The 27,947-nt window shown below is 40.1% G+C and overlaps 1 protein-coding gene and 2 long non-coding RNA genes across 7 annotated transcripts in view; 1 reads left to right on the plus strand and 2 right to left on the minus strand.

Moving 5' to 3' along the window:
- Nucleotides 1-27,947, plus strand: part of NTNG1 (netrin G1) — a 158,779-nt gene that overhangs the window by 81,502 nt on the left and 49,330 nt on the right. For all 5 annotated transcript variants that reach the window (XM_037403775.1, XM_037403771.1, XM_037403773.1 and 2 more), the window contains exons 4-5: nt 15,927-16,099; nt 26,092-26,118. In XM_037403775.1, coding sequence (XP_037259672.1) covers nt 15,927-16,099; nt 26,092-26,118 — 200 coding nt within the window. The remainder of the gene's footprint in view (nt 1-15,926; nt 16,100-26,091; nt 26,119-27,947) is intronic.
- On the minus strand, nt 1,544-15,956 carry LOC119155300. Its single transcript, XR_005106675.1, has 5 exons — nt 15,881-15,956; nt 8,847-11,977; nt 6,522-6,619; nt 3,083-3,174; nt 1,544-3,012 (listed from the first exon to the last, which is right to left on the minus strand). It is a non-coding gene; the product is annotated as an uncharacterized LOC119155300 (long non-coding RNA).
- Nucleotides 16,423-27,582, minus strand: LOC119155303. The gene is made up of 3 exons (XR_005106678.1): nt 27,026-27,582; nt 16,620-16,803; nt 16,423-16,545 (listed from the first exon to the last, which is right to left on the minus strand). It is a non-coding gene; the product is annotated as an uncharacterized LOC119155303 (long non-coding RNA).

Genomic DNA, 27,947 nt, shown 5'->3' on the forward strand with positions numbered 1-27,947 from the left:
TAATGATAAAGGTCTATGTCATGTAAGAGTTCTTGTTAGGATCCTCTCAGGGCACCTCGTCTCTTCCTACCAGTCAGATCTTCAGGGCAAATCCCTCTTCTTTTCAATGGATGGCAGTGTGCAAACAAAAAACCAATTCATTTTGAACAGCAGTCTCCTCAAGTCCCTGCCCTGAAGAATGCTTTAGTGCAAGGAAGGTGTCCTTCACCATCTGGCTGTCTATGCCCTGAACAGGATCCTGTCCGATCCTGCTAGATCTATTCCTTGTAACGTGCTGCTGCTTGAGAAGTAGATGGGGCTAGGCATGCCCGCAGTAATGACGGGGATTCCTTCCCAAATCTGGGTTCTTTCTTTACCTGCATCTATTAGTTCTCTAGTATTGTTCACAGAGCTTTGTGATATATTTATTTTATATATATATATGTATATATGCATACATTTTACTTCCAGATTAGCTCAAACATTCTTTGAGAACAGAAACAGCCTGTGCATTTTCCATTGGAGTTTGAGGCTGAGGAAGCCTGCTTGACATTTCAGGGAAAACAGCAAAGTTTGTATAGGAGTTTAAAAGCTACGTTGTGCAAGATGAAATTGCAAAGGTTTGTTCTTTAGTATAAACATATACTGATTGGTTTTATCAGCAGTATTTCATAATTTCTTTTCCCCCATGACAGCCTTATATTATTCATAACTTGCAGTCTATTCCTTAACTTTTCAGTTATAAGAGTTTCCTGGTGGGGGTTGAAGAATGTGAAGGGAAGTATTGATTTGAAACATTTGAAATATAAATGAAGTTGTTTAGTTCTTCTGGTACATAGAATATTATAGTTACTGGATCAAATTCAACCTCCTACCATATCTATTTTCATAGACAACAAAAAATGTTCCTGACTCCTCAGAGGACAGTGCAACTCAGCTCTAGCTCCTGTCTAACCATTCTTTGATGTACCCAATATTTGTTAAAAACTAACGTGAATAATAAATGTTTCAGTGCATGTGAAGGCCAAAAGCGATCACTATTTTATTTGAGTCTGACATTAGGGTCAGAATCTTAAGACTTTGCTGTGAAACTACCAGTCACTTAAACTTATAGAATAGTATCAAAGCAGTATCATCAGCGTCGTTTCAGAGAGAGATGTACACAAAGTCTCTTGTCCCATGTCATGTGAGTTTGGGGCTAGGGCAAGTATTAAACCCAGTGGCAGACCTGTTTCAGCACTGGGAGAAAACCAGTCAGCGTTGGTGGCACTGCGATGAGCAGACATACGTGCAGGTCCATCTGTGTCTCCTGCTTGCTGCTCCAAGGCCATGCCAGAAGCCAGGTCTCCCCTTCCCCATCTGAAATCTAAGAGCTCCTTTCCAGCGGCATCTGGTAAGTGAATAGGACTGCCTAGCTCTGGCCACCCACCTCTGAGAAGACCATTAGGAGTCATACCCATAGACCATCTATCAATTTGCTATGTTCAGATCTTTCATTGGTAAAAAGGCAGTAAATTTGACCCATAGTATCATCTATCTCAAGCTTTCTAATACTAAAGAGCATTTGTAATTTTCCCACCTTTGTATAATTCCACTGACTTTAATAAAACAGTAAAATGTTTGCAGAATCTAGCCAGTTTAATGGCTTCAAGAAAACAGTAAGTAGTGTATATAATTAAACAGTAGTCATGTAGTATTTTTGAAAAAGCAAAAAAGCTTTCTCTACACAAAGTCAGCAACTGAAATACAGTAGGAGAAAGAATTTTTTCGAGCTTTAAAAGATAGTTAGAACTTTATTTCCTGAACTTTTTAAAATTAGTCTCAGCAAATAATTTCTTTGTGCTATGTAGTTATACCAACAGGGCTAGTGATAAGATGACCCAATAGCTTTTTTCCCAGTAATTTAGCTATAGGATGCTAAGTTGCTTTTGGCATACTTCAAATGTTATGCACAGACACAAACTTCTCACTTTTCATCTAGTTTTCTTCAGCAGGAGCAAGGATTAGTATTTTTGAACTATACATTATTCACAGAAGAAACTTCTGTCAGGGATAGCTAAAAGTATCTTCAGAATTCAACCCACATTAATAAATACTTTGACTAATTTTTTTTGAAAACTCAAAAAAGGCATGATTTTTCCTTTGGAAATATTTTTGTTCAAAAAATTGTCCAAAATAATTTCAAAAAAGGGATTTGAAACCTGAAAATAAAACTACACATTTCATTTGACACAAATTATTTCCCCCCACCCCCCAGGGTTTTTTTCAGTTCAGTCAGTGAACTGAAAAATCAATTATTCGCACAGCTCTACTGGCAAACAGTTCTTATCATAATCATTCCAGAGGGAATTACTCTGTGACAAGGAGCTGATATTGTATGGAATTTAAAAGTTAAAAAATAGAGGCTAGCATGATAAACAATAAGAAATGTTCTATTCAGATTTTTCACTTTTCACTTTCAAATTATGACCTCCAATCAAGATAAAAACTAAAAGAGAAAAAGGAAAAAAAGAGAAAGATTACATATTTTAAAGCAGATGTTGAGTGCCTGTTTTGGTAATAAGAAGCAGACAATTCCCAAGTTTTTTAGTTAGATCTGTGAAGCCTAAGCATTTTGAAAATCAACCATGCTAAAACACAAGAAAACACCAGAACAAAGCCACTTTTGAAATATTTAGTCAGCTTTGTTTGCTCTGAACTGTTCATTATGCACCCTCAACTTTGATAGTTTAATCATGCATACATTGCAACACACTCCAGAAAAGAATACAGCTGCCTCATGCCTTACAATTGTCCTTAAAGTTCAGCGTCATGATTTTTCAGAAAGAGATCAATTAACCTGCCCTCGTAGGACGCACGTTCTCCTTAGCCCTTGCGAGCAGCATCACGCAGAGGCACGTCAGGACCCGGTGCAGGCAGTGGCTGGGACGCTGGCGCTGGCAGCATCCTGCCCGCTGCTTCTTCCTCTCTGGTAATGACAGCAACGCCGCAGAGGGAGAGATGTGATTCAGAGTCCTCAAATTCAAGTAACACCTAGAAGTAATATCAGCAGTAACCAGCAGAACAGCAAAACGCTGGGAGGGAACAGCAGGACACACTTTACCTGTGTAAAAAGGTGCCCTTCAGAGCAGCTGCAGTAACGATTCCTGGGCGGTGGCTTCTGTGTGGATGAGGAGCAAGGAGCAAGATGTCAGCCTGCAAAAAGGAATATTAAGCTAGTTCTCAGTGTTAGGTTTGGGCTAGGCTGTGTCTTCACAATTCAAAAATATTTTACATATTTATCATTTAATAGTATCTACCAAGAGGACAGGCCACTAAATCATATGCCAAAAGTTTTCTTGTCTCACAGAAGAACAACCTGAATGACATACCTGTTACGCCCTTGCTTAGCCCAGTGGTTTTCCTGCATGTTCAGTCAGCGCCTAGCCATCTCAGGGTGATACTGAGAAATAAATTGTGCTTTTATCAACAATTCTTTACCTTTCCCCTACACTTCCCTATAAAACGTGACAGATAAAAGAAAGAAAATCAGATATTGAAGTACATGTCTTTTTAAAGCACATAAGACCTGGGCTTTTCAGGGTCCGTTAGGTTGTGTGGAACTATCTATTAACAGAACTTGACTGGAACGAAAACTCAGCCTTAGTTCTTTACGTGTGCTCGATTGCGGGTTGTGTGTACTGGTGGTACACCTGCAGCAAAGGGTAGCCAAAATACATAGCAAAAAACCCCAAGGATGTGCTCAATATTCCTTTTCTCTTTGGAGAAAACTCTGGCACTTTTAGAAGAGATAAGTGGGGTCTCCTGATCAACTGCCCAAAGCTTTCCTGCCATCTCCTGCCCCTGGCTCTGACTCTGCTTCCCTGGCGCATCCTGCGTGGCTCCTGTTGCTGCCGGAGCCTGCCCAGCCAGGTGGCCTGTCAGAGCCACCATGAGTTAGGTAGAACCAGCTGCTCTGACAGGGTTAGCCAACCTCCATAAGTGATTCTGCTTTGCATTTGCATTTTCTCTGAGTTATGACTCATTTCTTTCTTGGAAACAAATCTTTCCCTGGCCTCTGTGTTTGTTTGGAAGGTGGGGTGGAAGTTTCCTCAGGGCTTTGTTTGATTTGTAAAATACTCTCAACTGCAGACATAAACTTAACAAAAGGGCTTAAAAGCAGAGCTGGTTGCAGCAGGTGCCTGTCAGAGAATGTGCAGGGGAGAAGGTTCCTCACTAAATCATGATGCCAGGAGCCACAGAAGGGCTTCCCTGCTACTGACTGCAGTAGGAACAGGACCAAGCTATCTGTTGCATTCAAGCCATCAGAGAGGTCTCACTTTTTCAAGTGAAGCATGGTGTCCGAGAGTAAGCATATGTGGGGTGGGCCGTTCTGCATCTCTTTTGTGCCCCTGGGCAGGGATCTTGCCCTACTGGCTGCCGTAGCCGCATGGTGGCCAGCCCTCACCCTATGCGAAGGGACACCCAGTGATGACAGTGGTGGGGTGCCCCTGCCCAGACTTAGGGCTTACATCGACTGCTCCCGCCAGGAGCATTGCTCAGAGTAGCACAAGGCATATTTTCTCTCCCTCAGAGGTAACCCACTGCAGCCCATACCCTGCTCTTCCATATACAGTGTCCCTGCAGCAGTAACTACTAGGGGCACATTCCAGCCTTTAAATGAGTCCACAGGAGGTCTCTTAAACAGAAATGCTTTAAGATCTTTTGAAAAGAGCAGCAGATGTACTGCTTCACAGAACTGGTTTCCCTGGTGTCGAATTCTGTGTGCACCATGGATATTTTTATGCTGCTTTTCTCTATTATAGTCCTCAAAAAGTTACCTAAATCAGTATGAAATTAACCTTGCTTGTTTCTTGTGTGGCAGAAAGGCTGCTTCTCTGACAATGGCTCATGAAAATACCTTATTCCCTACTGTGACGCAATAGGCGCTACACCCTGAGTCTTTGTCTAAGTTAAAGTAAAGATATTTCTGCTTTGACCAGGTCTGTGCAACATTAATTGTGGACACAAATTTTAACAGCTTACTTGGGGTGTCACTGCATGTGAGAATAAAATTTCTCCCATTGCAGAGAGTTAAGTAACATTTTTGAATGGTATTGTAAGCATGTCCACTTGGATGGTAATTTAATGACCACAATTTTAGACCTCCCACACAACAAATTGTTCCTTTTCAGTGTTGTGCTGGGAAGAAGAATTCAGGGTACCAGCTGGCAGCTGATACTGTGAAATACTACTTACAAATAAAGGCAGGAAGTTTGGTGTAATCACTAGCATATTAGAGCAGCTTTCTTGGGATTGCTACTGAGCAGATGTAAAACTGGTATTAATTAAATTAAACTCAGAAAAATTGGTCTCTCAATAAACTTAAAAGTGGTAATGCGCATTAATGCAGTGCCAGGAATTTCAGATCTAATGTTGAGGTTTGTATCAGGAGAAAAGAGAAGAAACAGTGTCTCCTAAACTTTTTAACTTTCCTTTTTAAATTCGCAAGCTATAAACCTTCGCAGTGATATATTGCTGCGCCTCTCATCTGAGGTTTGTATATCACGTTCTTAATGATCTAGCAGGTTGTGGTACAGACTTTTACAACTGCTGTGATACAGCGGTTAAATTCTGCCTGGTGGTATTACAGTGATTAAAAGAGAAGGTGTGCTGTAGGGTGTCTGTTGGTGCGTATTGACCTGGTAATGACTTACTGCCCAGCAGGTGAATGGCAAACTAAGGCTGACTGAGCAGGACACTGGACAGCAGCAAAAATTTAAACATAACAGAAGCTGTGCTTCCTTAGTATCCGGATGGCAATGAGGAGTAGTCAAATCTCAGCCAGCATGCTCCTTAATTGTTTTGCACCATCAACAGATAATGACAGGGTACTGCCAAGCATATTGCACTATTCCAGCTGGTGGAGAGAGAACTGCATTTTTTTGTCCCAGTAGCCCTTCTCTCTCTGATGCATAACAGTATGGGCAGCTGAGGACATTCAGGTTTTTTAACATCTCCTAGTTTTTCTTGGCATTTAGAACAAACCAATTAGAACACATACGATACAACACGGCAACTCAGACCGCCGAAGCTGGGTACCTCTGCAACAGGTGTGCTTCCCACTCTGCCATCTCATCCCACCTATGTATCAAGACATTGATTGCCGCATGAAGTACAGCAACGTAGTCAGTGAGGTCAAAGGGAATCCAGTGAGAAAGAAGGAAATTTCCAAGTGGGAGAGAAGGAGAAAGAAAACCTGATTGTAACACTGATGTACTTAAAGCTTACGTCTGCTGCTTTTTTTTTCCGTTCTTCAGTGGTAGTCTGTGAACCTACCAAAACAATCCCTAGTGTTAAATGATCAGCTGGTAGCACTGGAAGAAATTGTCGTTATTGATCTCCATCTTAGCAAGAGACTTTGCTTCCTCTCTGGGAGAGACATGACTGCTATGGTTCCCTTTCAGCATTTGTCATGTAGATGAGAAGAGCTTCCTATTTCTGAAGTTAAAGACCAGAGCAAAATAGATGCATGGAAACGATGTAAAATACCAGCATCCTACCTTCTCAGCAGTCGTGTCCCTAAAAGCACATCACGCCTGGGCTCCTTAGCCTCCACTGACTCCCAGTTTCCATCCCATGCTTGTTCAAAGTCTTGGGCCTGTCATTCAAAACGATAAAAAGATTATCTGCCATTACCTAAAAATACAGCCACCAAGCCTAGGATAATATGAATGAAAGCTGGAAACAAATCAGACCACGTTTCAGACAGTGTGAACTAACATAAATTCATTGATTCTACTGCAGCCAGATGGATTTACATCAGCTAAGAATCTGGCAAACCGTGTTCATGGGTGAAATTATTTGCAGAACATGCTGCTGGCAAACTCCAGCAGATTTTATAGGCACTCTCTGTATTGACACATTTCCATGAAAACTAATATCTCTGAAGAAAAAGCAAAAATGAATATTTGGGAAGGAGATGGAAGTTAGCTCTCTACAGCAGCTAACAGCAGCTATATTTTCAAGCATTTATTTCAGCTTTAACACTTAAAGAATACAAAACTAAAATTAGAAGTATTTGGCCATTCTACTTGGCTAGGTGTATCTTAAGTATTTAATATTAAGGAAGTTGTGGGTTTTTTTAATGTGGTAAACTGAAATTACTCTGACTTAGAATTAGCCATTCTGTTCTACTAGGCATAAGCATCATTGGATTGTTTTTAGACTTTGGACCTAAGAGACTGAAGTAAGTCTGAATATTTTCATATCTGTTGGTCTGTAAATTTTTTTATCTAGCCAAAAAATGAGAACAGTTTCAAGTGCTTAAATGAGGTGTTGGTAAGAGGTTTAGTAGGTTACTGCCTCCTCCTTTCTATGTTTGAGTTCCGAGTGTTGCTGATCTAGCCTGTAAACATTTTGGTTGCCTCTGTTTGTTCAAAAGGATGTCATCTATTGAACTACTGCATTTCAGAAACATTTGCAGTTTATTTGGCAAGGTAAGGTTGCTCGTGGCCCACCCTTTGAAAGGGGCAGGGGGCAAGGAGCAGCAAAGCCGAAAGGATTTGCCTCACGAACACTTGGCTTCAGAAGGAAGACAGTATGGATCTGTCAGACAGCACACTAATCAAATACAGATTGAGACGTAAATCGATCAGTAGTGATCCTGCAGTTCTTGTTCATATTGACCAGCATGTAACTTGACAGTAGCTCCCATTTAAATAATCAGAATATGTAGAAATGCGTGCTAGTGTGTGAACACAATAGATGTTATAAACATTTTTTTATTTAAATTTAGCGCTTGTATACTCTTATTGTTGGGCTGGCTTAGTGCAAACAGCAGCAGTTCCGTGCCCTGCACGCTTTCTGTGAGGCTTGGGAAGTCCCTACTTCCATTGCAAAGGGAATTATGCTGCCCTTTTGGACTTTATTTTCTTCTTTAATTTCAAGCTCTCCAAACTGCTTGGAAGTAGGCCACTGAGAAAGCAAAGCAAGGCAAACATGCTCACTGTGCCTGAGTTTTGCTGTTCCCCACTAGATAGATTATATTCAGCTGAAGGAGAATAAGAAGCTATTTTCCCCAATTTTCCATACTGCCTGTGGGAATCTAATTCAATTTCCTCCCAAATTTAGCAGTGAAAACTAAACAGTAAAGAATAAAGTTGAAGAGGCTTCTGTAAATCTCTGGATTCCAAGGTACTAAGGTGCAGCAGGATTACTGAGCGCAGGTTAAACTTCTTTTCTAGCCACAAAGCTACTTACAGATTTAAGAAGCTTAAAAACCTGATCCAACATTAGTCCTTGCTTTGCAAATGAAAGAATAATATATCTACCTATACAAAGTTATATTTGTTATTATTGAATTTTTTTTTTATCCTTCATTATTGATGTAGCCCCATTCCACAAAGGAGTTTATTCTTTCTTTTTTTCAGTGGGAGATTATGATGTATTAGATAAAATCAGGGGAAGGGACAGGGAGAAAGACTGGTGACCAAATGCATTTCCAGAAATAAATAAATGAAAGAATGAACTCACATTTCATTACTCTCACTACAGTAGCTACATTTTACCGGCAGACCACAGGGGTCTTATTCATAACTTCCAGAAAAAAGATGTAGTGCCTTTTTGGACTTGGAATCCATACAGCGACATGGATTCAAGACATTCATATGGCTCAAAAAATACTGAATAATAACCAGAACTTACTTTTCTGCTTCACATGAGCTGGAACATTTGTTCAGCAGACCTACTTGCAGCCAGCAACCCATGCCATTTTTTGATTGCCAGCTGTCCTTAGTTTTTTTGACCCTTTTAGCTCAGAACTTCTTCAGACAGATAGTCCCTGCAGTGAGCACTGGTAGCCTAGATTGCAGTAATTATCTTGTTACCTCTTTTATGTGTGTGTTCTCGCTGTCTGTTCCATCCTTGCAGAAATAAATTGGCCAGCAATCATTTTGTTTCTTCACAACAGTGTCCTTTTTACTTGTTTTCATCCCCACAAAATCTTCGATAGCAAAGCTGTGTAGACATCTATTACGCTTTGGAAATTAGGATAAGGACCAGCATGCTTTGTTTTTTTGACATGATGTGGAAAAAATCCTATGATATAATGAATAATAATATTCAGCAGACGTGATGTTTCCGAGACTGTGAGCCTCTATGAAAAGATGTTCCACTTGTGAGAGAAATTTAAAGGAAAACCAGACTTATCTAAATATTTTTGTGATGTTCACACCTTGTACATGCAAAGGTGTGAGAGTTCTGTCACTTACCTGTACAGTTTCTCAAGTTATAATGACTTTGTCTCATAAAGTGTCAAAAAAAAAAAAAAAAAGGAAAAAAGAAAAAAGAAGAAAGTTACACCTCAAAAATGAGCGATTCAGAACCAGAGCTGGTTTTATCCCAAAGATTTCATGGTATGTTTTAAAGGTGCTTATATTTTCAGTTTCTCAACCTACAATCTCTTCTTCCTGCATGGCTGAGGTATCACTTAAAATGTATTTGCAATGTGGAATTTTCATCTTTGTCTACATTATATTAGAAAACTAGATCTCACTGGTGGAGCTGCCTCAAGGTCATTAGTAAGCTTGAGAGCCGTAACGTAGGTGACAGCCTTAACACGTTTGATGTCACGCTGAACACAGCCAAGTCCTTTAGGACAACTGTAACAAGGTGCTAGAAGCAGTTGCTAGCACTGGAGAGCTGACTAAGGCTCCTAACATTGCTAACAGCATTTTAAAATGCCTAATTAAAACTGTGCAGGGATGGTATTTTGTGTTGTATGTGCACCACGTTGTGTGGGCAGTAATGCGAAGAGCAAACACACCAACTCCTCTGCAAGTTCAGGCTTTGCTTACCTGGGAGCAGAGCACTGACTCCCGGCGTGTGAAAGCAAAGAGTCTGTGCAGGGGGGCTTACAAGTTGGTTTTAAGTTTCTAAACTTTGGTGATGACCTAGAATGATCCAAAGATGTATTTGAGCAGGGAACATATGGCTAGTCGTTAAAAATGTATCAAGGAGCTTCTCTTGTCTGTCTGTCTTATGAACCATCTCTTCAACGTAAATGATCCCCTCATGTGCCCCCCAGTCTGTTGGTTGGCACTCGCACGCAAGAGCATCAGCACGCTATTAACAATTACCTTAGTGATATTTACAGCGTTTTAATGTCAGTTGTCTGTATGTAAATAGTCTGCGAGGAACGCAGCGTGGGGGGGGCTCCCGCTCCCCCTACGGCAGCACTGCTCCTTCAGCGTGCCGGAGCGCTCCCTGCGCCTCGCGCAGCTGCCAAGGATGTCGGCTCAGTTGCTTTATGACAAAATAATGAGTCTGTCAAAGATGAGTGGTCAGAAAAACAAATTCGTTCTCCCACACAATTAGAGTTTATAGCGTTGGACAGCAATATCAATCTCCAGCGATTCAAAATTGAATTTGCACATTGGAGGGAAATGTGTTCTTGCGTGTGCTGTAACCAGGCTGCTTAGCAGGAAGAGTCCTGGCAGGTTGCACTGGGAAGATGGATATCAGCTGAGCTGTGGGAACATCAGGACGGAAGTTTCCAAATGCGGACAAGTGTTGGGGTGACACAAGTGTTCACTTCCACAAGCTCAGCGCTGGCAGAGCCGTTCCCACAATGATCAGCAACAAAAAGTTCGGAAAACTGTCACCAGCTATAACAGGCAGACAGCTGTTCTCTGCAGGCAGAAAGCTGTTCCAAGGCCTGCATCTCCCTGTACGTAACCTAAATGCTCGTGGAGTTGTTGATATTTATAATCACAGACTTCAGACTTTCTTTGTAAAGACATACAAAGCATTAGACCTCTGTGGTGCCATTTACGGTGAGCATATACTGTTATCTCGGAACTGCACTTTGCCCTTAACATTTGCTTTATCCCTACATGGGATTTTGCCCTTAGGCTGTTTGCTGGTGTAGTGCAAAGGCTGCAGCATACATCCTCTTACATTTGCCATACCTTAACCTGTACTCTCAAACCTGCTCTACTTATTACAGCTCCCTCAATCATCCCTTCTCAGTATACATGCAAACCCACTTGACGTGCCAAACAGCTGCTGCCCAGTAATTGCATTTCTGGGCATGTGTACATAATACCTTGTGAAGCACTTTGACTTTTTTCTTTCGATTTCAAGAAGCCATATAGGCATGAAAAATTGTCACCTGGAACTCAGTACAGAGGATGTGGAAGCAGTTTTTTAGGTTTTCAGAACTTCTCTGTTCTTACACATGCAGCCAAAGTGACCACATTCTTCTAATGGAAGCATCTACAAGGGCTATACAAAATTTTGTGTTTAAAATTTTTGTATGTAAATCTAATTAAGTGTTTTGTTATCATCTCAGATTTAAAGCAGGAACGGCTAGGAACAGCCTTTCAAAGCAAGCATTTAAAGAAATTACAAATGGTACCTAGGATTTTCGGTAATGATTTATCATCATGGATATTCACATAAGGTAACAAAATATTTCCTTACCTCTGGAGTAGAAAAGAAAGGGAATCTTCCTTTAAAAAGATACAAGACAGATGGAGGACTCTGACCTTGAGCAGTCTTCCATAGGAAGCTGTTGTCCACATCCTGATGGTGATCAGCTGGGAGCCCGTCAGCTACCAGATCAGTGGTGCTTGGCTGCTTCACAGTTACCTGCAATGCCCGAGGTCCAGGCTCTGCTGCTTTGTTTTCACACTGTTACAGTCCAATATATCTCATCACAAAAGTGGTTCTTACATGGTCCATCTGGATGATACTTTTACCTAAATAGTCTTCTTTCTGTAATCTTAAATATTTCGATTTTCCTTACTGCTTATCCCGCAAATAGAAGTAGTTGTTTATTGTACTCTAGTCATCTCTCAGCCCGGCTACGCACATTTACCTCTTTCATTAATCCAGAGGAGTCTGTCCCTCAAGCAAAACAGGCATTTCTCTTCTTTGCAGAAGTCTCTGAGGTTCTCCATACATACACTCTGATGAGGTCCCTGGGACAGATTGCCCAGTTCCTAGTGCAACCTTCCTGAAACACCAGAAGTACACAAAATATTATTTCCCCGTTTCAGTAAAAATGCCTCTCCGTATACCACACAGAATTTGGCATTGGCTTGTTTTTCCCCAGCCCCGGTACCCTCCAACTTATGTTCAGTTTGCTTTCCACAGTTGCTTTCTGTTCTCTTTCAGTTTTAGTACTGTCTGCATTTTACATTCATTCAGTATTCAGCTATGTCCTTGATTTGCTGTGGAAATCATGATTAATCTCTCCGGGATCTGTGAAGTGACCTCAGCAAACATTGGTACCAGTGAGAGGAGAATCAGAGCCCCAGCGGTTCTATTTCGGAATCCTTTTTTCTGCTCTTGCTCCTTTACTCCCTGTGTATAGCTACTGACACCAACAACAGCTCCAGTTTAATCTCTTCAGATTTCATTAATCTTCATATTTTTTCATACTTGTATAACACTAATGATCATGAACCAAACCCAACTTTTATGTTGCCTATACACTAAGAAGGCAAAGGTAATGTTTTTTTGTCACACATTGTCTGACCTTTTGTGGTCTGGGTTTATTTTTTTCTAAACATTTCTTTTTGTGCCCGCTTTAACTAGCTCTCATTAACTCTACATTTGACATTTTTAATATAAATGTCTTTTTTTACCTTGATCTTTGATCTTTAGCTAGCCTTATAGAAAACCACAGTGACCACATTTGTTCCTTACTTTCTTCTCCTTGAAAATTGTGCACAGCTAAGTTTGACTTATTCTAGGGGGTTTTAGGATTATTCAGCATTGTCGTCTCTTTTTTGGCTTCGTTGTTAATGTTAGGTTTTAACTATCTATTCTTTGCCCACAAAGGTTTTAGATCAGACCTTTTTTTTTTCCTTTTTTTTTTTTTTTTGTAGTGATTGAATTTGTTGTTTTCCCTCATTGACTTTAAATCTTACGTGTGGAAGGCTACACCTCTCTCCCTGTTCTTTTTTATTTTGGGGGAGGGGTGTTGGCAGCGAGTGTTGGGGTGGGGTTTTTTTGTTGGGTTTTTTAATTGGAGAGAGTAGAAATCTTACTCTCCATTCTCTTTAAGATGGTATTATTTGGAATTTTTGTTTAAGGCAGGTTGCAGCATTCTGGGAGATTCTTCTGGGAAAGCTTTCAAAAATGCATATAAAACATCCAAATAAGTTAATTTGAAGAGAGGCACTGATTGAATGAATCTGTGATTATTCTACCGGTTTAGGGCAGGAAGAACCATTTAGCATTTCCTCCATTTAGGACACTTAAATGGCTAAGATGTCCTACAGTATCTGGTTTGTGTGTGTGTGTTCTGAATGCCCATATGAGCAATGATTTTTTTAAATCTCAGTTAACAAGGTTTTAAAATTTGAAAGAAGGTCCCCAACTACTTCCCAACTACAAGAAAATACATTTTGCTGGTTTTGTGAAAACCTGCTCGTACTTGGTACAAACACAGACCTCCAAAATCTTTGGGTTTACTTTGTCTTTTGGAGCTCGGTGGCTAAAATCACAAAAGATGCCTCCTGCAGAAACCCTGCCAACGGCGTGGGCCCTGCCATGTGGACTGCAGAACAGCTACCATGGCATGATGCCACAGCTCTAGGCTGAGAGGCACTTCCTCTGCAGCGATCTTGCCCTAAGAAATTAGAAAACTGGGCACCAGATCAGGCAACAGAGATATTTTGTACTGTCCATGCTCTCTTGCCTGGGAAATAAGGAAAAGGAGGAGGCAGCCTATGAAGAGGTGTATCACAGTGGAGTTAGGAAATGTGGGAAATAAAAGGAAGTCAATATGCGTGAGAACTTAGTGTGTAAATATATATATACATCTCCATACATATAAATATATACATGTGGTTTTAGTATAGATACATTATATATATACACACACAGATATATATATATATATGTGAAGAGGCATGGGACAGGATGGGTAGAAGCGGAGGGAGATGGAGATGGCCAGACTCTGCCCAAGACATTTAACTGTGCAAGCAAAACTGAGGAAGGGTCAGTCTGTCTCTTCAGGAACGTAGGACAAGTATAGCATATCTAAGAAGTGCAGACAGACTTTGCACAAGGTTTTCTGACGCGACCATTCTTTATTTTCAAGTGCTTACTGGAAGAGCTGTGCACATGTACACCCATCAGCAGATGTACCTACATTTATTTTCCCCCACCTCAGCTCCCCCAGCAGCCTGCAGCACCCTTTCAGAGCCCTAGGAGCTTTTCGTCAGAATCAGCTGGCTTTTTCTTCCTGCCTAGATCAGTTTGCTGCCTCTGATACTGATGAGTCCCTCCAACAAAACAGAAATCTCCCCCTGAAACAAACCAAATCAGTTCCTCTCTCTCTCATGTATTCTAGTGACTCCACAGACTCTCCTGCTTCTTTCTCCTCTGACTCTACATCTTGGTCTTGTCATTATTGTATCTCTACTGTTTGGGAGCCTTCCATTTTCATATTCCTGCGGACAGTAAAACCACCCATTACTTGTCTCAATAGCAGTGCCATTTACCAAAATCTTCAATCTCTACATGAGTAGGCATATATCATCCACTCACACCCAGATAGAGGCATCTTAAATTCTGCAGTGGCTAGTCTTTGAAAATTTACTTTGCAATTCATACAGTCTTTAAGCATCAATATTTTGGAAACAATAAAAAAATGAATCACACTTTCTTTTGTCTAGCATATTCCAGACATTTTGGTAATTTCAACGTAAAAGGTGCCAAACCTGTTTTTCTTTAGGATGAGCATTGCTCAAATAACAGCCGTTTCACCTGCCTCATTTGTAACATTGAGGAGAATGCTCCACCATCTACTGTATTACAGATTCTTGTGGATTTTCTCCAGCAGCCACTTATGACAACTGCAAGCACGTTTTACCCTGGGGATATATATGTATGTGGCCAGTTGCTTCAGGTCATATTCCGTCCAAATGGAAGTCAGCTTGACAGCTGCTAATTTGCACTTGGCCATTCGATGTGTTGTTTTGCTCTCATTATTGGTCACTGTATGGAACAGGTGACAAATGCCCACACGAGAACCCTTTAAATCACTAGATGCACAATCATTAGGAAAACAAACAGGCAGGGTCGTTAAATACTAGTTTTCACTCCAGCCCCAAACAGAAACAGATTTTAGCTGATTTTGACATCTATTGGAAAGAGATGGAAAGGGGTGACAATACCTTACTGTTTATGAAACTAGCTTCCCATTCTGTAGGTGTCCTTGTTTCAGGGAAAGGGGGAGATTTAAGGAAAATACAATTGTTCTAAGACCAGATGCAGAATGGTTTATCTAATGATTTTGTCACAAGGTTTGATTAGGTGTTCTTTCTTAAGGAAAAATAAATGTGCCTACCAAAATACCTCCTCAGACCTTCAGCTACTACAACTATATCAAATTAAAGTAGAAAGAAAAAAATTCCTTTCTAAGCAAGGGAGTACTTGCTGAACAAGAATGGCAAAACACCATTATAGTGAGCATCCTTTCTATTGAAGTGCGGCATTGCAGAGGATATTTAATGGAAGTCTCTTTTCTTAGACTTCCAGGGCCTAATTTCAACCTTAATTTGGGGCAGATTCTCTAAGGACATCAGCAGAGGACTTGTTTTGTTCCTGGGAGTAGTGAGTAACTCCTGAGTTTTTGCAAGATTATAGACCTGTCTGTAGTAAAAATTATGAATAATTTAGTTGATCTCAGTGGAGCTGCATTAGTGAAAACAAGAAAAAATTCAGCATCTTGGAGTCTCGGCGAAATTACTGCTTTTAGACCTGTGGAAGCTGAAGATATTACAACACACTATTTAAGCGATGTCCGGTCAAGCATGCTAAAACGATATGGGCAGAACACACAGAAATAGAATGATTGTCATAGGACATGCTTTACTAAGACTTAATCTGAACTTAAACTCACCTTTAAATAATATCCCACTTTTTTTATTTTTGCCTTTTGATAATAGGTGTAAGTGCAACCTTCACGCTACTGGCTGTAAAGAAGAAAACAAAAGACTACTTTGTGAATGTGAGCATAACACAACTGGCCCAGACTGTGGAAAATGCAAGAAGAATTACCAGGGCCGACCGTGGAGCCCTGGTTCTTATCTGCCTATACCTAAGGGCACTGCTAATATCTGTAAGTAGTTCCATATAATAAGGATATTTCATTACTAGAATTCTGCCCCATATCATGATTCTGAAGGAAGATTAATGCTGGCAAGTTTGTCATTTCTTTATGACCCAGTGCATATAATTGGGTGAGGTGTCAAACTGTGTTAATTGCAAGTGTACCTCATCTGTGCTCTTACATGGTTGTAAATAACTTGCATGAGAAATGCATGTTTGTATCCATAGACAAATCCCTAGCCACTGCAAAGAAAGGGCCAAGATATGAAAAGATTAGGACCCTTCACATAAAAAGTGCACACAGAGGAGAGAAACCAGTGGGAATATCTGCAGTCCTGCTCCAGCCGTGGTGCTGGCAGCTCTCCATTCAAACATCCTGTTGCCCTGACGTTCGAAATAACCTCAGCTCAGTGTGTGTGATGAGGTCCGTGCTCCTTTTTTGTACATTTAAGAAAGCTAAAAAAAAATCTCAGACCAAATTTTTCTAATTAACGACTAAAGATCTTGAGGTTGGTACAGGAAGTTTTTACCTGACATTGACCTGCGGTCCAGATTCACATGCGCTCTTGTAGATCACTGCAAACGTTGAAGGGGGACAGCGAGGGCAGACACACATGCTTCACTATTCTAGGACACGTTCATATTATCCAAGGGAAGTTACTGACAGCTGCACTTCCTGGTCCTGGGCAGGACTGGGTCAAAAAGAACATGGTGCTGAAAGAGAGGGCACAAAGACAAGCATGAGCATCAGTTCTTCCTTTTGTGCATGTATGAAATACACAATAATTTAGAATCCTCCTGAACTGAGTAACAGACTTAAATTCCTTTGAAGAAGATGAGGAGAAATCACGAAACCTGTTGACAGAAGTTACTAAATTCTTTTAAGAAAAGGGTGCGTAGTTTTGCCCTGATTAAAAGCAAAACATTCATTTTAGAATATTCGAATATAAAAATTTACTGAAAAGTTATTTGGGAGAAAACAGAACTACGTACTGCAGTTGAATGAAAAGTTTAAAACCAGGAGCAATATGCAATGCTCAGAATGTTATCTAAGACTTCAAAGCAGCAGCTGTGAAGAATCAAAACTCAAAAATGAATATCATAGGAAGCAGGACCTTATCAAGTTTAAATGTGAGAGTAATAGACCAAGTAACAAACCATGAAGTGTGGGGGCATGAAATTATGATAAAATTCTTACTGAGAAGAAAAAAATGAACTTCCAAAAAGCAGAGGAAAAACATTTTGTAAGAGTTTTTACTTCTTTGCATGTTATAAGAAGTGAGCATGCCTCACAGAATTAATACTTTAAACCTATGTTCAGGAAAAATGGTGAGATTTACCAGGTTGGGTTTATTTATATATTCTATATATACACATACACATACATACTTGTGTATATATACACACATACACATATATATATAATGCAGTTGCTATTCCAGCAATCATCTAAGCTAGTGACAAGATACATCTGAACATGAAAACGGGGATCGTTCGAAATGCAGCTTACTGTGTCAGTTACATCATTTCCAGTCAGTTGAGTACACACCAGACGGAACAGTGGAATTAGCGCCCACCAAAAGGATGCCTGAAGCTTGTTAAAACAACTTTTGACATTATTGAATTCCATCAAATATACAGTCCCATCAAGCAACAAAACGTTTTGCAAATTATAGGCAATCTTTCATTGTTACGATTATTATTATTATTATTACTGTTATTACGATAGCATCATGAAAACATAACCTCGTTTGAGCTGACAAATGCTCCACTTGCCCTCAGATCCTGGCTTCAGCAGTGATCAGCAGCAGGAATTTATGGCAAACAGGAAGAAGCATGAAGGATTTCTTCTTTGCCTTCCCAGTTGCCAGCAATAAACTGGCTTTCTGAGCCGGACCCTCCATCAGCCCCACAGTGGTTGCCAGCTGCTGAGCGCAGGGACCGACCCAGCTGTCATAATCTCAGTGACATTTTACGGCAAATGCATTTCACATTTTAATGACACAATGAGAGAAAGGTATTTCCTTTTGTTTGGTTGAAATGTTTTTATATGGTTAGGCCTGTGCCTCCTTAGGTAGAAAGAAACAGAGAATAATGCATCCCTACTTACATCCGTTATACCGTTTATGATTATATTGATTTGATATGTCCACTCACCCAACCTATTTTATAAATGACAAATCCTAATCTATTTAATCTTATCTTTCTAAAACGTGCCACATCTCTGATCATCTGCGCTTTCTTGTTCTCTTCTGGTTCTGTGTCATTTTTTTATTTGGTGGGGCTAAAACTACACACGATATTCTAGACATAAGAACAGCATTGATCTTTTACAATAGCATAAAAATGTTTCTGCTTTATATTTTGTTATTACAGGGATCACCCCTTGAGTCATTTTTAAAGCCTGTGCCACAGTTACAACATTTCTTCTGGCATCATGCTTGACAAATGTGTCAGGTTATATGTTACAGTAGTTAGTTCAGAAATGTCGTATTTGAGTTCTTTTATAACATTTTTCGGGTAACATCACCTTATGGCAATACTTATTGTTTGGTATTATTTACGTCTTCTAAAAAACCTTCAGCTGATGATAGATGTAGAACAACTTCCTTGGATTGTGAGAATCTCTCTAACGTTCTTTCTTGTGAACATTAGTGAAAACAATTTATTTAGTATTCAGTACCTTTATACCTTAATTGCCTATCTACCCAACCATCTCTCTGGGAGGCCTGCTGCTTCTAGTGTGGTTATTTTAACAAAAAAGAATTATTATACTTTTATGTCTGTAGCAACTTGATTTTCAAAAGACTGTGGTTTATATTTAACCTGACAGATTTTATGGTGGGGTTTTTTTCCTGTCTTTCTCCATTGAGATGACTTACACTTTCGAAGGGTGTCTTTCCAAAATCATCTTCATTCAGCTGCTTTGGGTGTTGGCAGTTTTTTTGGTTTATAAGATAGCTGATTTTTATATTTTTTTTAGAAATTGATGGGTTATATGTGATTATTCTGAGTCTCTCATAGACTTTATCTCTAGCCTGCCTTGACGCTGTTTGCATTAAATCTTTTTAGCTGCTCTTTTCTTTTTTCTTTTGACTTCCTCATTTTTATCTGCTTGTTCTGTGGAAGTTAAATATTACTGCAGTGGATATTTATTTTTTTCATCCTTTTCCTTCTCAAGAAGTATGTTAACTTTCAGTCCAGAAGTCAACTGATACTGCTTGAATCGGGTCCTGTGTACTACTCAGAACTAAATCAGCTTATCTTCTTGTGGGTTGTCTGATCACTTGCTCCAAGAAGCAATCATTTATGGCATGTAAAAGCTCCATTTCTTTTGTCACTTGCTGATTTAATGGCACGTGTGTTGGAGCATATGAAATTTTGCATTATTGTGTAAACTCTCTGCATAGCTGATGTAATTTCACTTACCCTTTGCATTTATGTCACCGTCTCCATCGTGTGGCCAGCAACGCATCCCTAGCATTATACTCCCCAGTCAGGCATGAATTCTGTAAATAGTTGCTGGAACATGTTGATAGAATTAACTTACCTGGTTTGACCCTGAATTTCCCTTGACATATTACTTCAATTCCCTGGGGACACTTTGTATAATCTGGTAATAGTGTCCTTTTGATACTCTTCCTTCCTGCAATTTTCAGACTATCTTTTCCATCTGAGACCAAAATATTTTAGATTTTAAATGGATTTGAAGGTTTGGGGTTTTTTTATATAAGTATGCTTAAATAAGATACAGCTAAAAATAGTTGTATAAATGAAACAGATATTTTTTTTTCCACAAAACAAAAATATCCCTTTTCTTGATATTCTCTGAATTTGGGAAGTTTCCTCTGACCCAGCAAGAAGCCTAATGCCTGTTTCCAAATCTTTCCCAGCTGAAGCTTCTGTAGTTTCCACTGTTCTGCTTCTGCCATTTTTTTGTGGCCAAGAAGACTTTATTGTAGCTTTTCAAGCTACAGCTCATGAAATACAAGACCGTTCTAGATTGTACTCCAGACATAGGCTAAACCTTGATATAAAGCCATTTTCTGTATCCTTCTCATTTTAACTCTACATGAGGTTTTCAGGAGAACACAAATTGTTTATTCCATGCTTTGCTTGTGAAAGACACCGAGTACTCTGTTGTTTACTGGCACTAACAATATCTCTGCATTTGTCTCCTGCACACATTTATTTTGTATTTTCATTCTATCTTACTGGCTATTTTGTGATTATATTTATTCCCTTGTGCTGCCACATTCTATGGAGAGTTTTTTCTGCAATATGTTTTGACACTCAGAGCGAACTTAACTAAATTTCTCTATACTTGGTATTACAAGATAGCTTTTCTCTTCAGCAGTTGTATGTGCCTGCCAGCACTAGCCCTTTTCTTCCTCCTGTTGTTTAGATCATCTTTGGCACTTTGTTCTTTGCTCCGTCAGACAGAGCTGTCTAAGACTGCTGGGCTGCCATCCATCAAAGCCTGCTCACTTTTTGTCAGTCCCTCCACAACCAATAACCTGTACCACTAGCGCCTGACACTCAGCAAAACCCACCTCCCAGCTGTTATATGACTTTCCTAATTCGTAGTTTAACATGAAACAAAGGATTGACCAGGACACGGGGAACGTCGGTGGTTCTTTTCAGTCAACAGTTAGGCAGATAGTCTAAATCACTTCACTGAATTTCTCCTGCAGTGGGTCCTCCTCCGACAGTACAGCCTCTGTCTCAGCAGCATGGCCTTAATCCTCCCTAAATAGGAAAAGGCTTACAAGGCATCACTGCAGCACAGCTGCCACAAAAACAGTTTCTGGCAAAAAATGTGGCACCTGAAGTATTGCACTGATTACCTTCATCTGTGTTTTTTGTTTTCCCCGTAAGCATTTGCTAACGCAAAGCCATCTTGAAGGACCGGGGTAAATGAAGTTGGCCAAAGGGTGGTGCGATGGCAGGCTTTCTGTTCAGGAATCCAAGCAGCATGGATCCCTGTAACCTCAAAGATCACACATCCTGCTGTCCTGTCAAAGCAGATGCATAAGGTACATGGTGTCCCATTTTCTAAGGGCCCAATTCCCCCAAACAAATGGAAGGAGCTTTCCAGTGTCTACTGCATGACTGCGGAAGATGAAGTGATCCCACATGATCTCGATCTGAAGGAATGGGTTACTCATGTTTAAGATGTAAAATGTTGCTCCTCAATGATTTTGATAACACCTTCCGTAGAGAAAAAGGAAGATATGAATGCAAGAGTAAGTTACGAAACAGCAAAGCTTCTTGCTGTTCCTGTTTTATATTACACAGTAGTTTTGGCTCATGAAGTTTACAAAATATGTAAAAGCCACACAAAAGCTGTGTCAGGCTGGGAATCTTGGTGGTGGAAGCAAAACTGCAGTGCATCAAGAGCATTCGGGAAGACAGAAGTGTCAGGAAAACCTGCAAATGATAAACGTCAGACTCCAGCTAGGTATCCAGTGCAATGGCCAGCAAAACATTGCAGGTACCTATGTAAAAACGGTGCACTACAAATAACATGTGCTGTATTTTTTTAAAATGGGGCTTGACAAATTCTTCTTCAGCATATTACTCTCTTGCGTGACCCTGCCAAGTTGGTTGTTTGTGCTGGTTACAGTGGCATCTGTTGCTGGGAAATTAATTGCTTCCATCCATCACTGGCCTCAGACAACTCTCTTTTTACCATATACAGTGAAGACGAGCACTGGAGGAGGGTTCTAGTCCATAAGCAGCAGTATGGGAAGGCAAAGTGTCTGTTATAAGATACTCAAAGTTCTAAAAATTGTCTGAGTTTCAGGCTTTTTTTGTAGTTTCTAATATCTAATAATCTTATCAATAAATTATGATTCCTTGAAAAATATTTTTATCTCACTGGGAGTTTACTAGACTCTTTTCTGTACTGGTTTGGAGTCACTAAAACATCATGAGAAAAAGTCCAGATTATAAAAGGTGTTACCCAGTAAACCAATAACTGTTAACTCTGTCCCATTTATTTGTGGTGGTATTGCTTGGGACAGCAAAAGTGGATAATAACAAACTTAATCTAAACAGTTCATTTTCTGGGAATGAAACATTTTTCAGTCTTTACAGAGCAAGCAACTGCAAAATTAACAGTAGCACGAGTTCTAGGGCTCTTGCAGCGAAACACATGAAATTTCCTAAGAATTGTCTCTTTTACATAGCTCTGACTCCTGCTATGGAAAGCTCTGTACTTTGTTCTCGTTTAAGAGTTAAAATGTGATGTACAGAGTACAATTATGTCTCCTTTGCCAGTAAAGCTCTCACACAGTTTTGCTCAGCCATCAATAGGCATCCAGATTTGTACTGCATTATTTACTATCATATCCTGCCATGCCTTCATAGGAGGCAGTCCGAATCCTCAGTTTCTGGGCTGCATTCACCTAAACCGGATCACTCACTGTGCTCTTGGGGACACTTTCGCTGCATGTGAGCGAGCTGAGCGTAGCGTCTGGATAGCAGCAGGAGCATGTCTCTGGCTCCCTGTCATACGGCAGGTGCACATTCCACTTGTGACGGAGAAGAGGAATGAAGACCATGGGAAAGATGGTAGCCAAGAACGCATTGACAGAGTAATTCCTCCACCCCACATGTACTCCCTGCCCGGGAAGGGATGCATCCTGGCTGCATTAATTGTGCTGCTGATGGGAAGTGCACGCAGGCATTGACGATGGAGGTGGTAAGAGGAACGGCAGGGTATGACCCACCCTGAGAGTGGAAGCCGCAGTGTGGCCCTTCTCACCCAAACCTTGATGCTCCTCCTTTGTGTTATGGATTTCCCAATGACACAAACTATATGAGAAACTGAAAACTTGCTTTCTTTTCTACCATCTGATTTGCTTTTTTCTCTCCATTCTCAATAGTCAGCTCCATGGTAGATAACAGCTAAAACAATCCGCTTCTGGAAAAAGGGGAAATGAGAAAATTACAGGGCAGATGCAGAAGATCCTATAAAAGGAAAACACCAGATTTCTTTCTCTCAAGTAATGCGTGTATATTTAGATGCACTTACAGGGAACATGTAATACACCAAACCACCACCCTCAAGTCAAGTCAAAAATAATAAAAAGTATTAGAGACTTTCTTCTGCAATGTTTGCCATTTCCGGGGCAGTAGCTACCCCTGAACTTTCTTTGCACACTCTACTCACTGTTTCCTCGCTATAAAACTATTACCAGTAATAACCATCCCAGTGATTTCAACCGGAAGATCATTTAGACTGCACATTGCTTTGGTTTAACAACTGAATATACATAAATGCAATCACTTGGGTTTATTTACTCTTTATGTCTAGCTAAATAGCGTTCTGCATCAAGGGAAGGTAACGGGCCTGATTCTTCATCTCTCTCTATAACCTGTTCACATCATTTCATGCTGCAAAGTACTCATAGATTTCAATACAAGGCTGACTGGAAACGATCCCCATCATGCAACATACCGGTTTTCATCCAAAGGGCCGGCAGCGGTGGGATGGCTTCCGCCACCTGCCAGCATCCCGGCGGCATTGCCACGGCGGGAGCCACCCCCCTCGGCCCCTGCACGCCCCCGCCGACAAGTTACATACACCTCCTGTGCTGTTACCTAAGGGCTTGCACCAAATACTGCTCGGCTGAATTCAAGAGCTGGTCTCAATATGTAACTCCAGATCTCACAAACACACTCGTACTAAGAATAATTTTCCCATCATATGTGCAGTTTTCACAGAGTGTTAATAGATACTGCTTTGTGGCCCTACATAACCAGCTCCTTTCCAGACAAACTTAGAAGTGCCATTCGCACTTTCTTTAGCAGAAAGGACACAAAGTAGTGCACTATCAAGGCCAGTTGCCACACATAGGGATGGATACCTGGTATTGCAAAAATCAAGCTGGTTACAGATCGCTCCAACCCAGAAACCCTGTACAGCGATGACAAAAGAGCTTCTCAAACAGAACCTGAAGACAACTTTGCAAGGTTAATGCAGAGCCCTTCGGGCTAGCAGGCATCTCGCTTTCATTGTTCTCTGCCCAGAAAACATTTATCACTGTGAATTCATTGAAATTTTTGAAGTACAGCAAAATGAGGCAAGCGGACTTGCAGGAAAACCTCTCCCTTTGCTACAATCTGTTCAGGAGAGAAAGGAGAGGATATTTGTATGTGTGTGTAGGAGAGAAGAAGGTTTGAGGCGGGGGAGTATACCCAGAGGAAATACAAATACCATTTCACAGTGGAAGTCTGATGCAAGAACACAGTATCTGTATTTTAGCTAATATTTGTGCAGGTTCCATCAATGTATAAAGGAAAATGAATCCTGCTAATTTAAAACAATTACAATGACTTGCAAAAATGTAAACAAGTTGCTATTGAAACTTCAGGGGAAATTATTTGAAAATGGATTGCCTTTTTGACATTTAAGAAAAAGGGATAGAAGGCCTTTTACATTATCCTAACTGAAAAAAAGCACTTTTCATTACCTTCAGAACTGTAACATCATTGTTCTGGAACAATGGTATTTTTATTTAGCTTTTAATACCTCGTGATTCTAAAATTTTGAAAAGTGCATGTTTATCTCATCAGAAGTAGAAATAACCAGGTTTGCAAACGGCACCTGGGACTCGGTTAGCAGCAGGTGCTGCCTCCAGCGCAATGCCCAGTGCTCTGCTAGACCACAGGTTCTGTAGGATGTGAAACCAGAGAGCTGCAGTTCTGATGTGTGCTCCAGGACTGATGGGGTGAAACACAAAAGATCTGTTTATGGTCACCATTCTGCAAATGCAATTACTTCAGCATTGCCTTAGCCATGCCACAAGTTAGAAATGTTGCCACCTTGACTCTACAACCTTGCTTACAGTGAGTATCATCTACACTTAAGGCATTCCTTTGCTCCAGTTTGCGTAATTGCAGAATGAAGTCCATGCCACCTCTGTGTAAGACAGAACTTCAAGATAGATGTTGAAAGAAGTATAGCAGATGTTAAATGGAGAAACAGACAGATTTCTGCAGTAAAAGTCTTTGCCATTAGAAGTCAATAAAACTTACAAAAGGCAAACTGTATTTAACTGAGAAGATGCAAATATCCAGGATTTAAATACTGATCTGCAATTTGTGACTTCAACCAAATAGACTCGCAATATTGCCATTAGCAATGACATTTAATCTAAACAAGACAGCATTTCAGGAAAGATTCCATGTCCATATTTTTGTGCTACACACCTTTCAAGACAGAGCCACCAGCAGGTTACTTGTTGGGACTGCATCATGCAACACGAGATCCCGCATTGGTAATCTAACGGAGGAGCTTTACTCCACAGCAGCCCCACCTCTTCTGGTAAATCTCACCTGCCTCTGGAATGCTTTCCTTGCATTAATTCAGCTTAGGAATTGAAATGAAAGTAGGGGGGACACAATTAAAAAAAAAAAAAAATCAATGAGAGGCTTAGTCAATATGACCAACCTAATGCATTAGATTGTTTCGCTCAATTACATTCCTTTTCCCTAGTTTAATTTAGATAACCATCAGGTAAAAGAGGGGAAAAAAATAGCTATATACAGTTAATGCAACAGAAGGTGTCAACTGATTTAAGCAGCTGGCCAAAGCAGTTAGCAGTGCATCTATCCTTTGGTTAAATTATTCTTGTAGATCTGCATAATACATGCATGACTGATATTTTTATCGAAAGCATTAAACCTAATGACTGGTTAGTTGAAATACAAAACTGTTCTGAACAAATTCATGAAGTTCAGAGAGCTGGTGTAGGTCCCAGAAATACCCATCTGTCAATACATTTTAGTGGTCCCTGCAGTCTCGTACTGAAAAATCTAAAGACTGCATTTATAAAGGGCTGGAGACATACTGGCGGTTGCTTGGGTTTAACTATGTATTGATAAAATATTCTGAGAAGTGGGAGAAGATTGTTTTCAGAATCTTAGATGTAATAGCTCAGCTAACTGCAGCAAACAGTTAACTATAGCTTTTTGTGTTTTCTTTCTCTACAGGTATACCCAGTATTTCCAGTATTGGTAGTAAGTAATAAAACCGGTGTTGTTTTGCTTTGTCATTCAGCTTCTTGGATCTAATTTCCCAACATCCCTTTTCTGTTGTAGATAATATTTCTCTGAAAAAGTGCTCTGTAGTGCAGGGGGGCTCTGTATTGCCCTTCCACTGTTGCATTAACGTGTCACCATATTATGTGGTCAGAGAGAATGTCACTGCTGACATCAAATCTGCCTTCAGCTGCAGATCTTCTGATCAGTTCTGATCAGCAGATGAAAACTGAGTGTGATACAGAGAATTAAGACACTATTCCACAGAAGATATTTGTTGAGTATCTTTTAAAAAAAAAAAAGGAAAAAAAAAGTGTTTGCTACTAATGAAAGCATACGACCATTAATTTTCATCCATGTATGTCTGTATGTAAATTCAAAGAGCAAGCGGAAGAGTTTATAAATGGAAGAGTTTTCATTAAGCAAATGCAGTGTACCTGCTGGAATATTTGCCTTAACGCCAGCGACCTTTGAAATGGGCTTTAGTCCACAAAATAAACAATTGTGTTCCTTCACAAAAACTTGCTTTCTTGTGTGCAATTAGAGCATCAAAATGTTACACTTAAACTACAACAAAACCATAATACCATTATGTAAAGAACTATTATATCAAAAAAAGAGGTAAATAATTAAATAAAACACATGAACAAACTAAGGTAGCTGAGCTGTAAGTCTCAGCTGAGTTCCGTAGCAGAGCAGTGCCCACAGTCATGGCATGTTAGCTAATTAAAAATAAAGCAGGGAGACGGAAATGGGATCCTGCTGTGGCTGATGGAAAGAATATTCCCCACAGCCTCAGCTTTGCAGAGGTGTTAGACACAACTTGTGTGATGCAGAACTATCACAATAATAAAATATCACAGTACTAAAACACAATTTGCCATACCTGATATCCAGCTGAAAAGCTTCTAATAACTTGGGTAAAACTATCTCACTTCTTATGATGCAGGGTCAGGTCTATCAATTTATAAATCGGCTCAGTTTACTTAAGCTCATGAATGGCGCTGATTTGTTAAGCTGTAGACAGCAAGTTAAACGCCGTCAAAACTAGCCTCCGTGCAAACAAGAGCGGCGTTAGCAGCCGAGTGCCAGGGCATCTGGTTTGTGGCTTTAAACAGTGAAACAGCAGCAAGGACAATAACATGCAAATGAAAGCCTTCAATCTTAATAACGTAATTTTCCCACTGTAGTGTCTCCTTTGGCGTTTGCATGACTGCAAATGCATAGTGATATGCTGTTTTCAAAATCTGCTGTTTATACATGTATTTTGTAACCAAAAAATGAACTAAATGAAAGAGAAGTTTGCATCGCTGTTCTCAGGAATATTCCTGCCATCAATAACAGAAATGGGATGAATGGGAAAATAGCTCTTTGGAGTCTGGTTGTGCTATAGTTTCCTAGTACTGTGTTGCATGGAATATATGGTTGTGTTTTCACTTCACACTCCATACAGCCTTCCTCACCACATCCGCCATTTCTGAGCATCAGCAGATGTTGGCCTTTGAAAACTTAATAGGGAAACTCAAACACCTTTTAAATAATGGTGAGCTGAAAGGATGCATTGTTGACCTCTTTGTATTTTACACCAGGGTGATTAGTACAGTTTATCTATTACAAATGGAGACAATTCTGTTTAACATTCCATAGGAAATATGAGTTTCTACAGGTCTATGCTTTACCTTTAATCTGCTCTAAATGTCTTGGAATAATACGTGGTAGAATTCAACAAATTTCTTTGCCTAGCTGGAAAGGATGAAGCATGAGCACCTCTTCATGAGCACAAGTAAATACTGATATTCTGCATGGTT

The sequence above is a fragment of the Falco rusticolus genome, chromosome 11 (genome assembly GCF_015220075.1).
Source record: "Falco rusticolus isolate bFalRus1 chromosome 11, bFalRus1.pri, whole genome shotgun sequence".
NCBI classification, from domain to species: domain Eukaryota; kingdom Metazoa; phylum Chordata; class Aves; order Falconiformes; family Falconidae; genus Falco; species Falco rusticolus.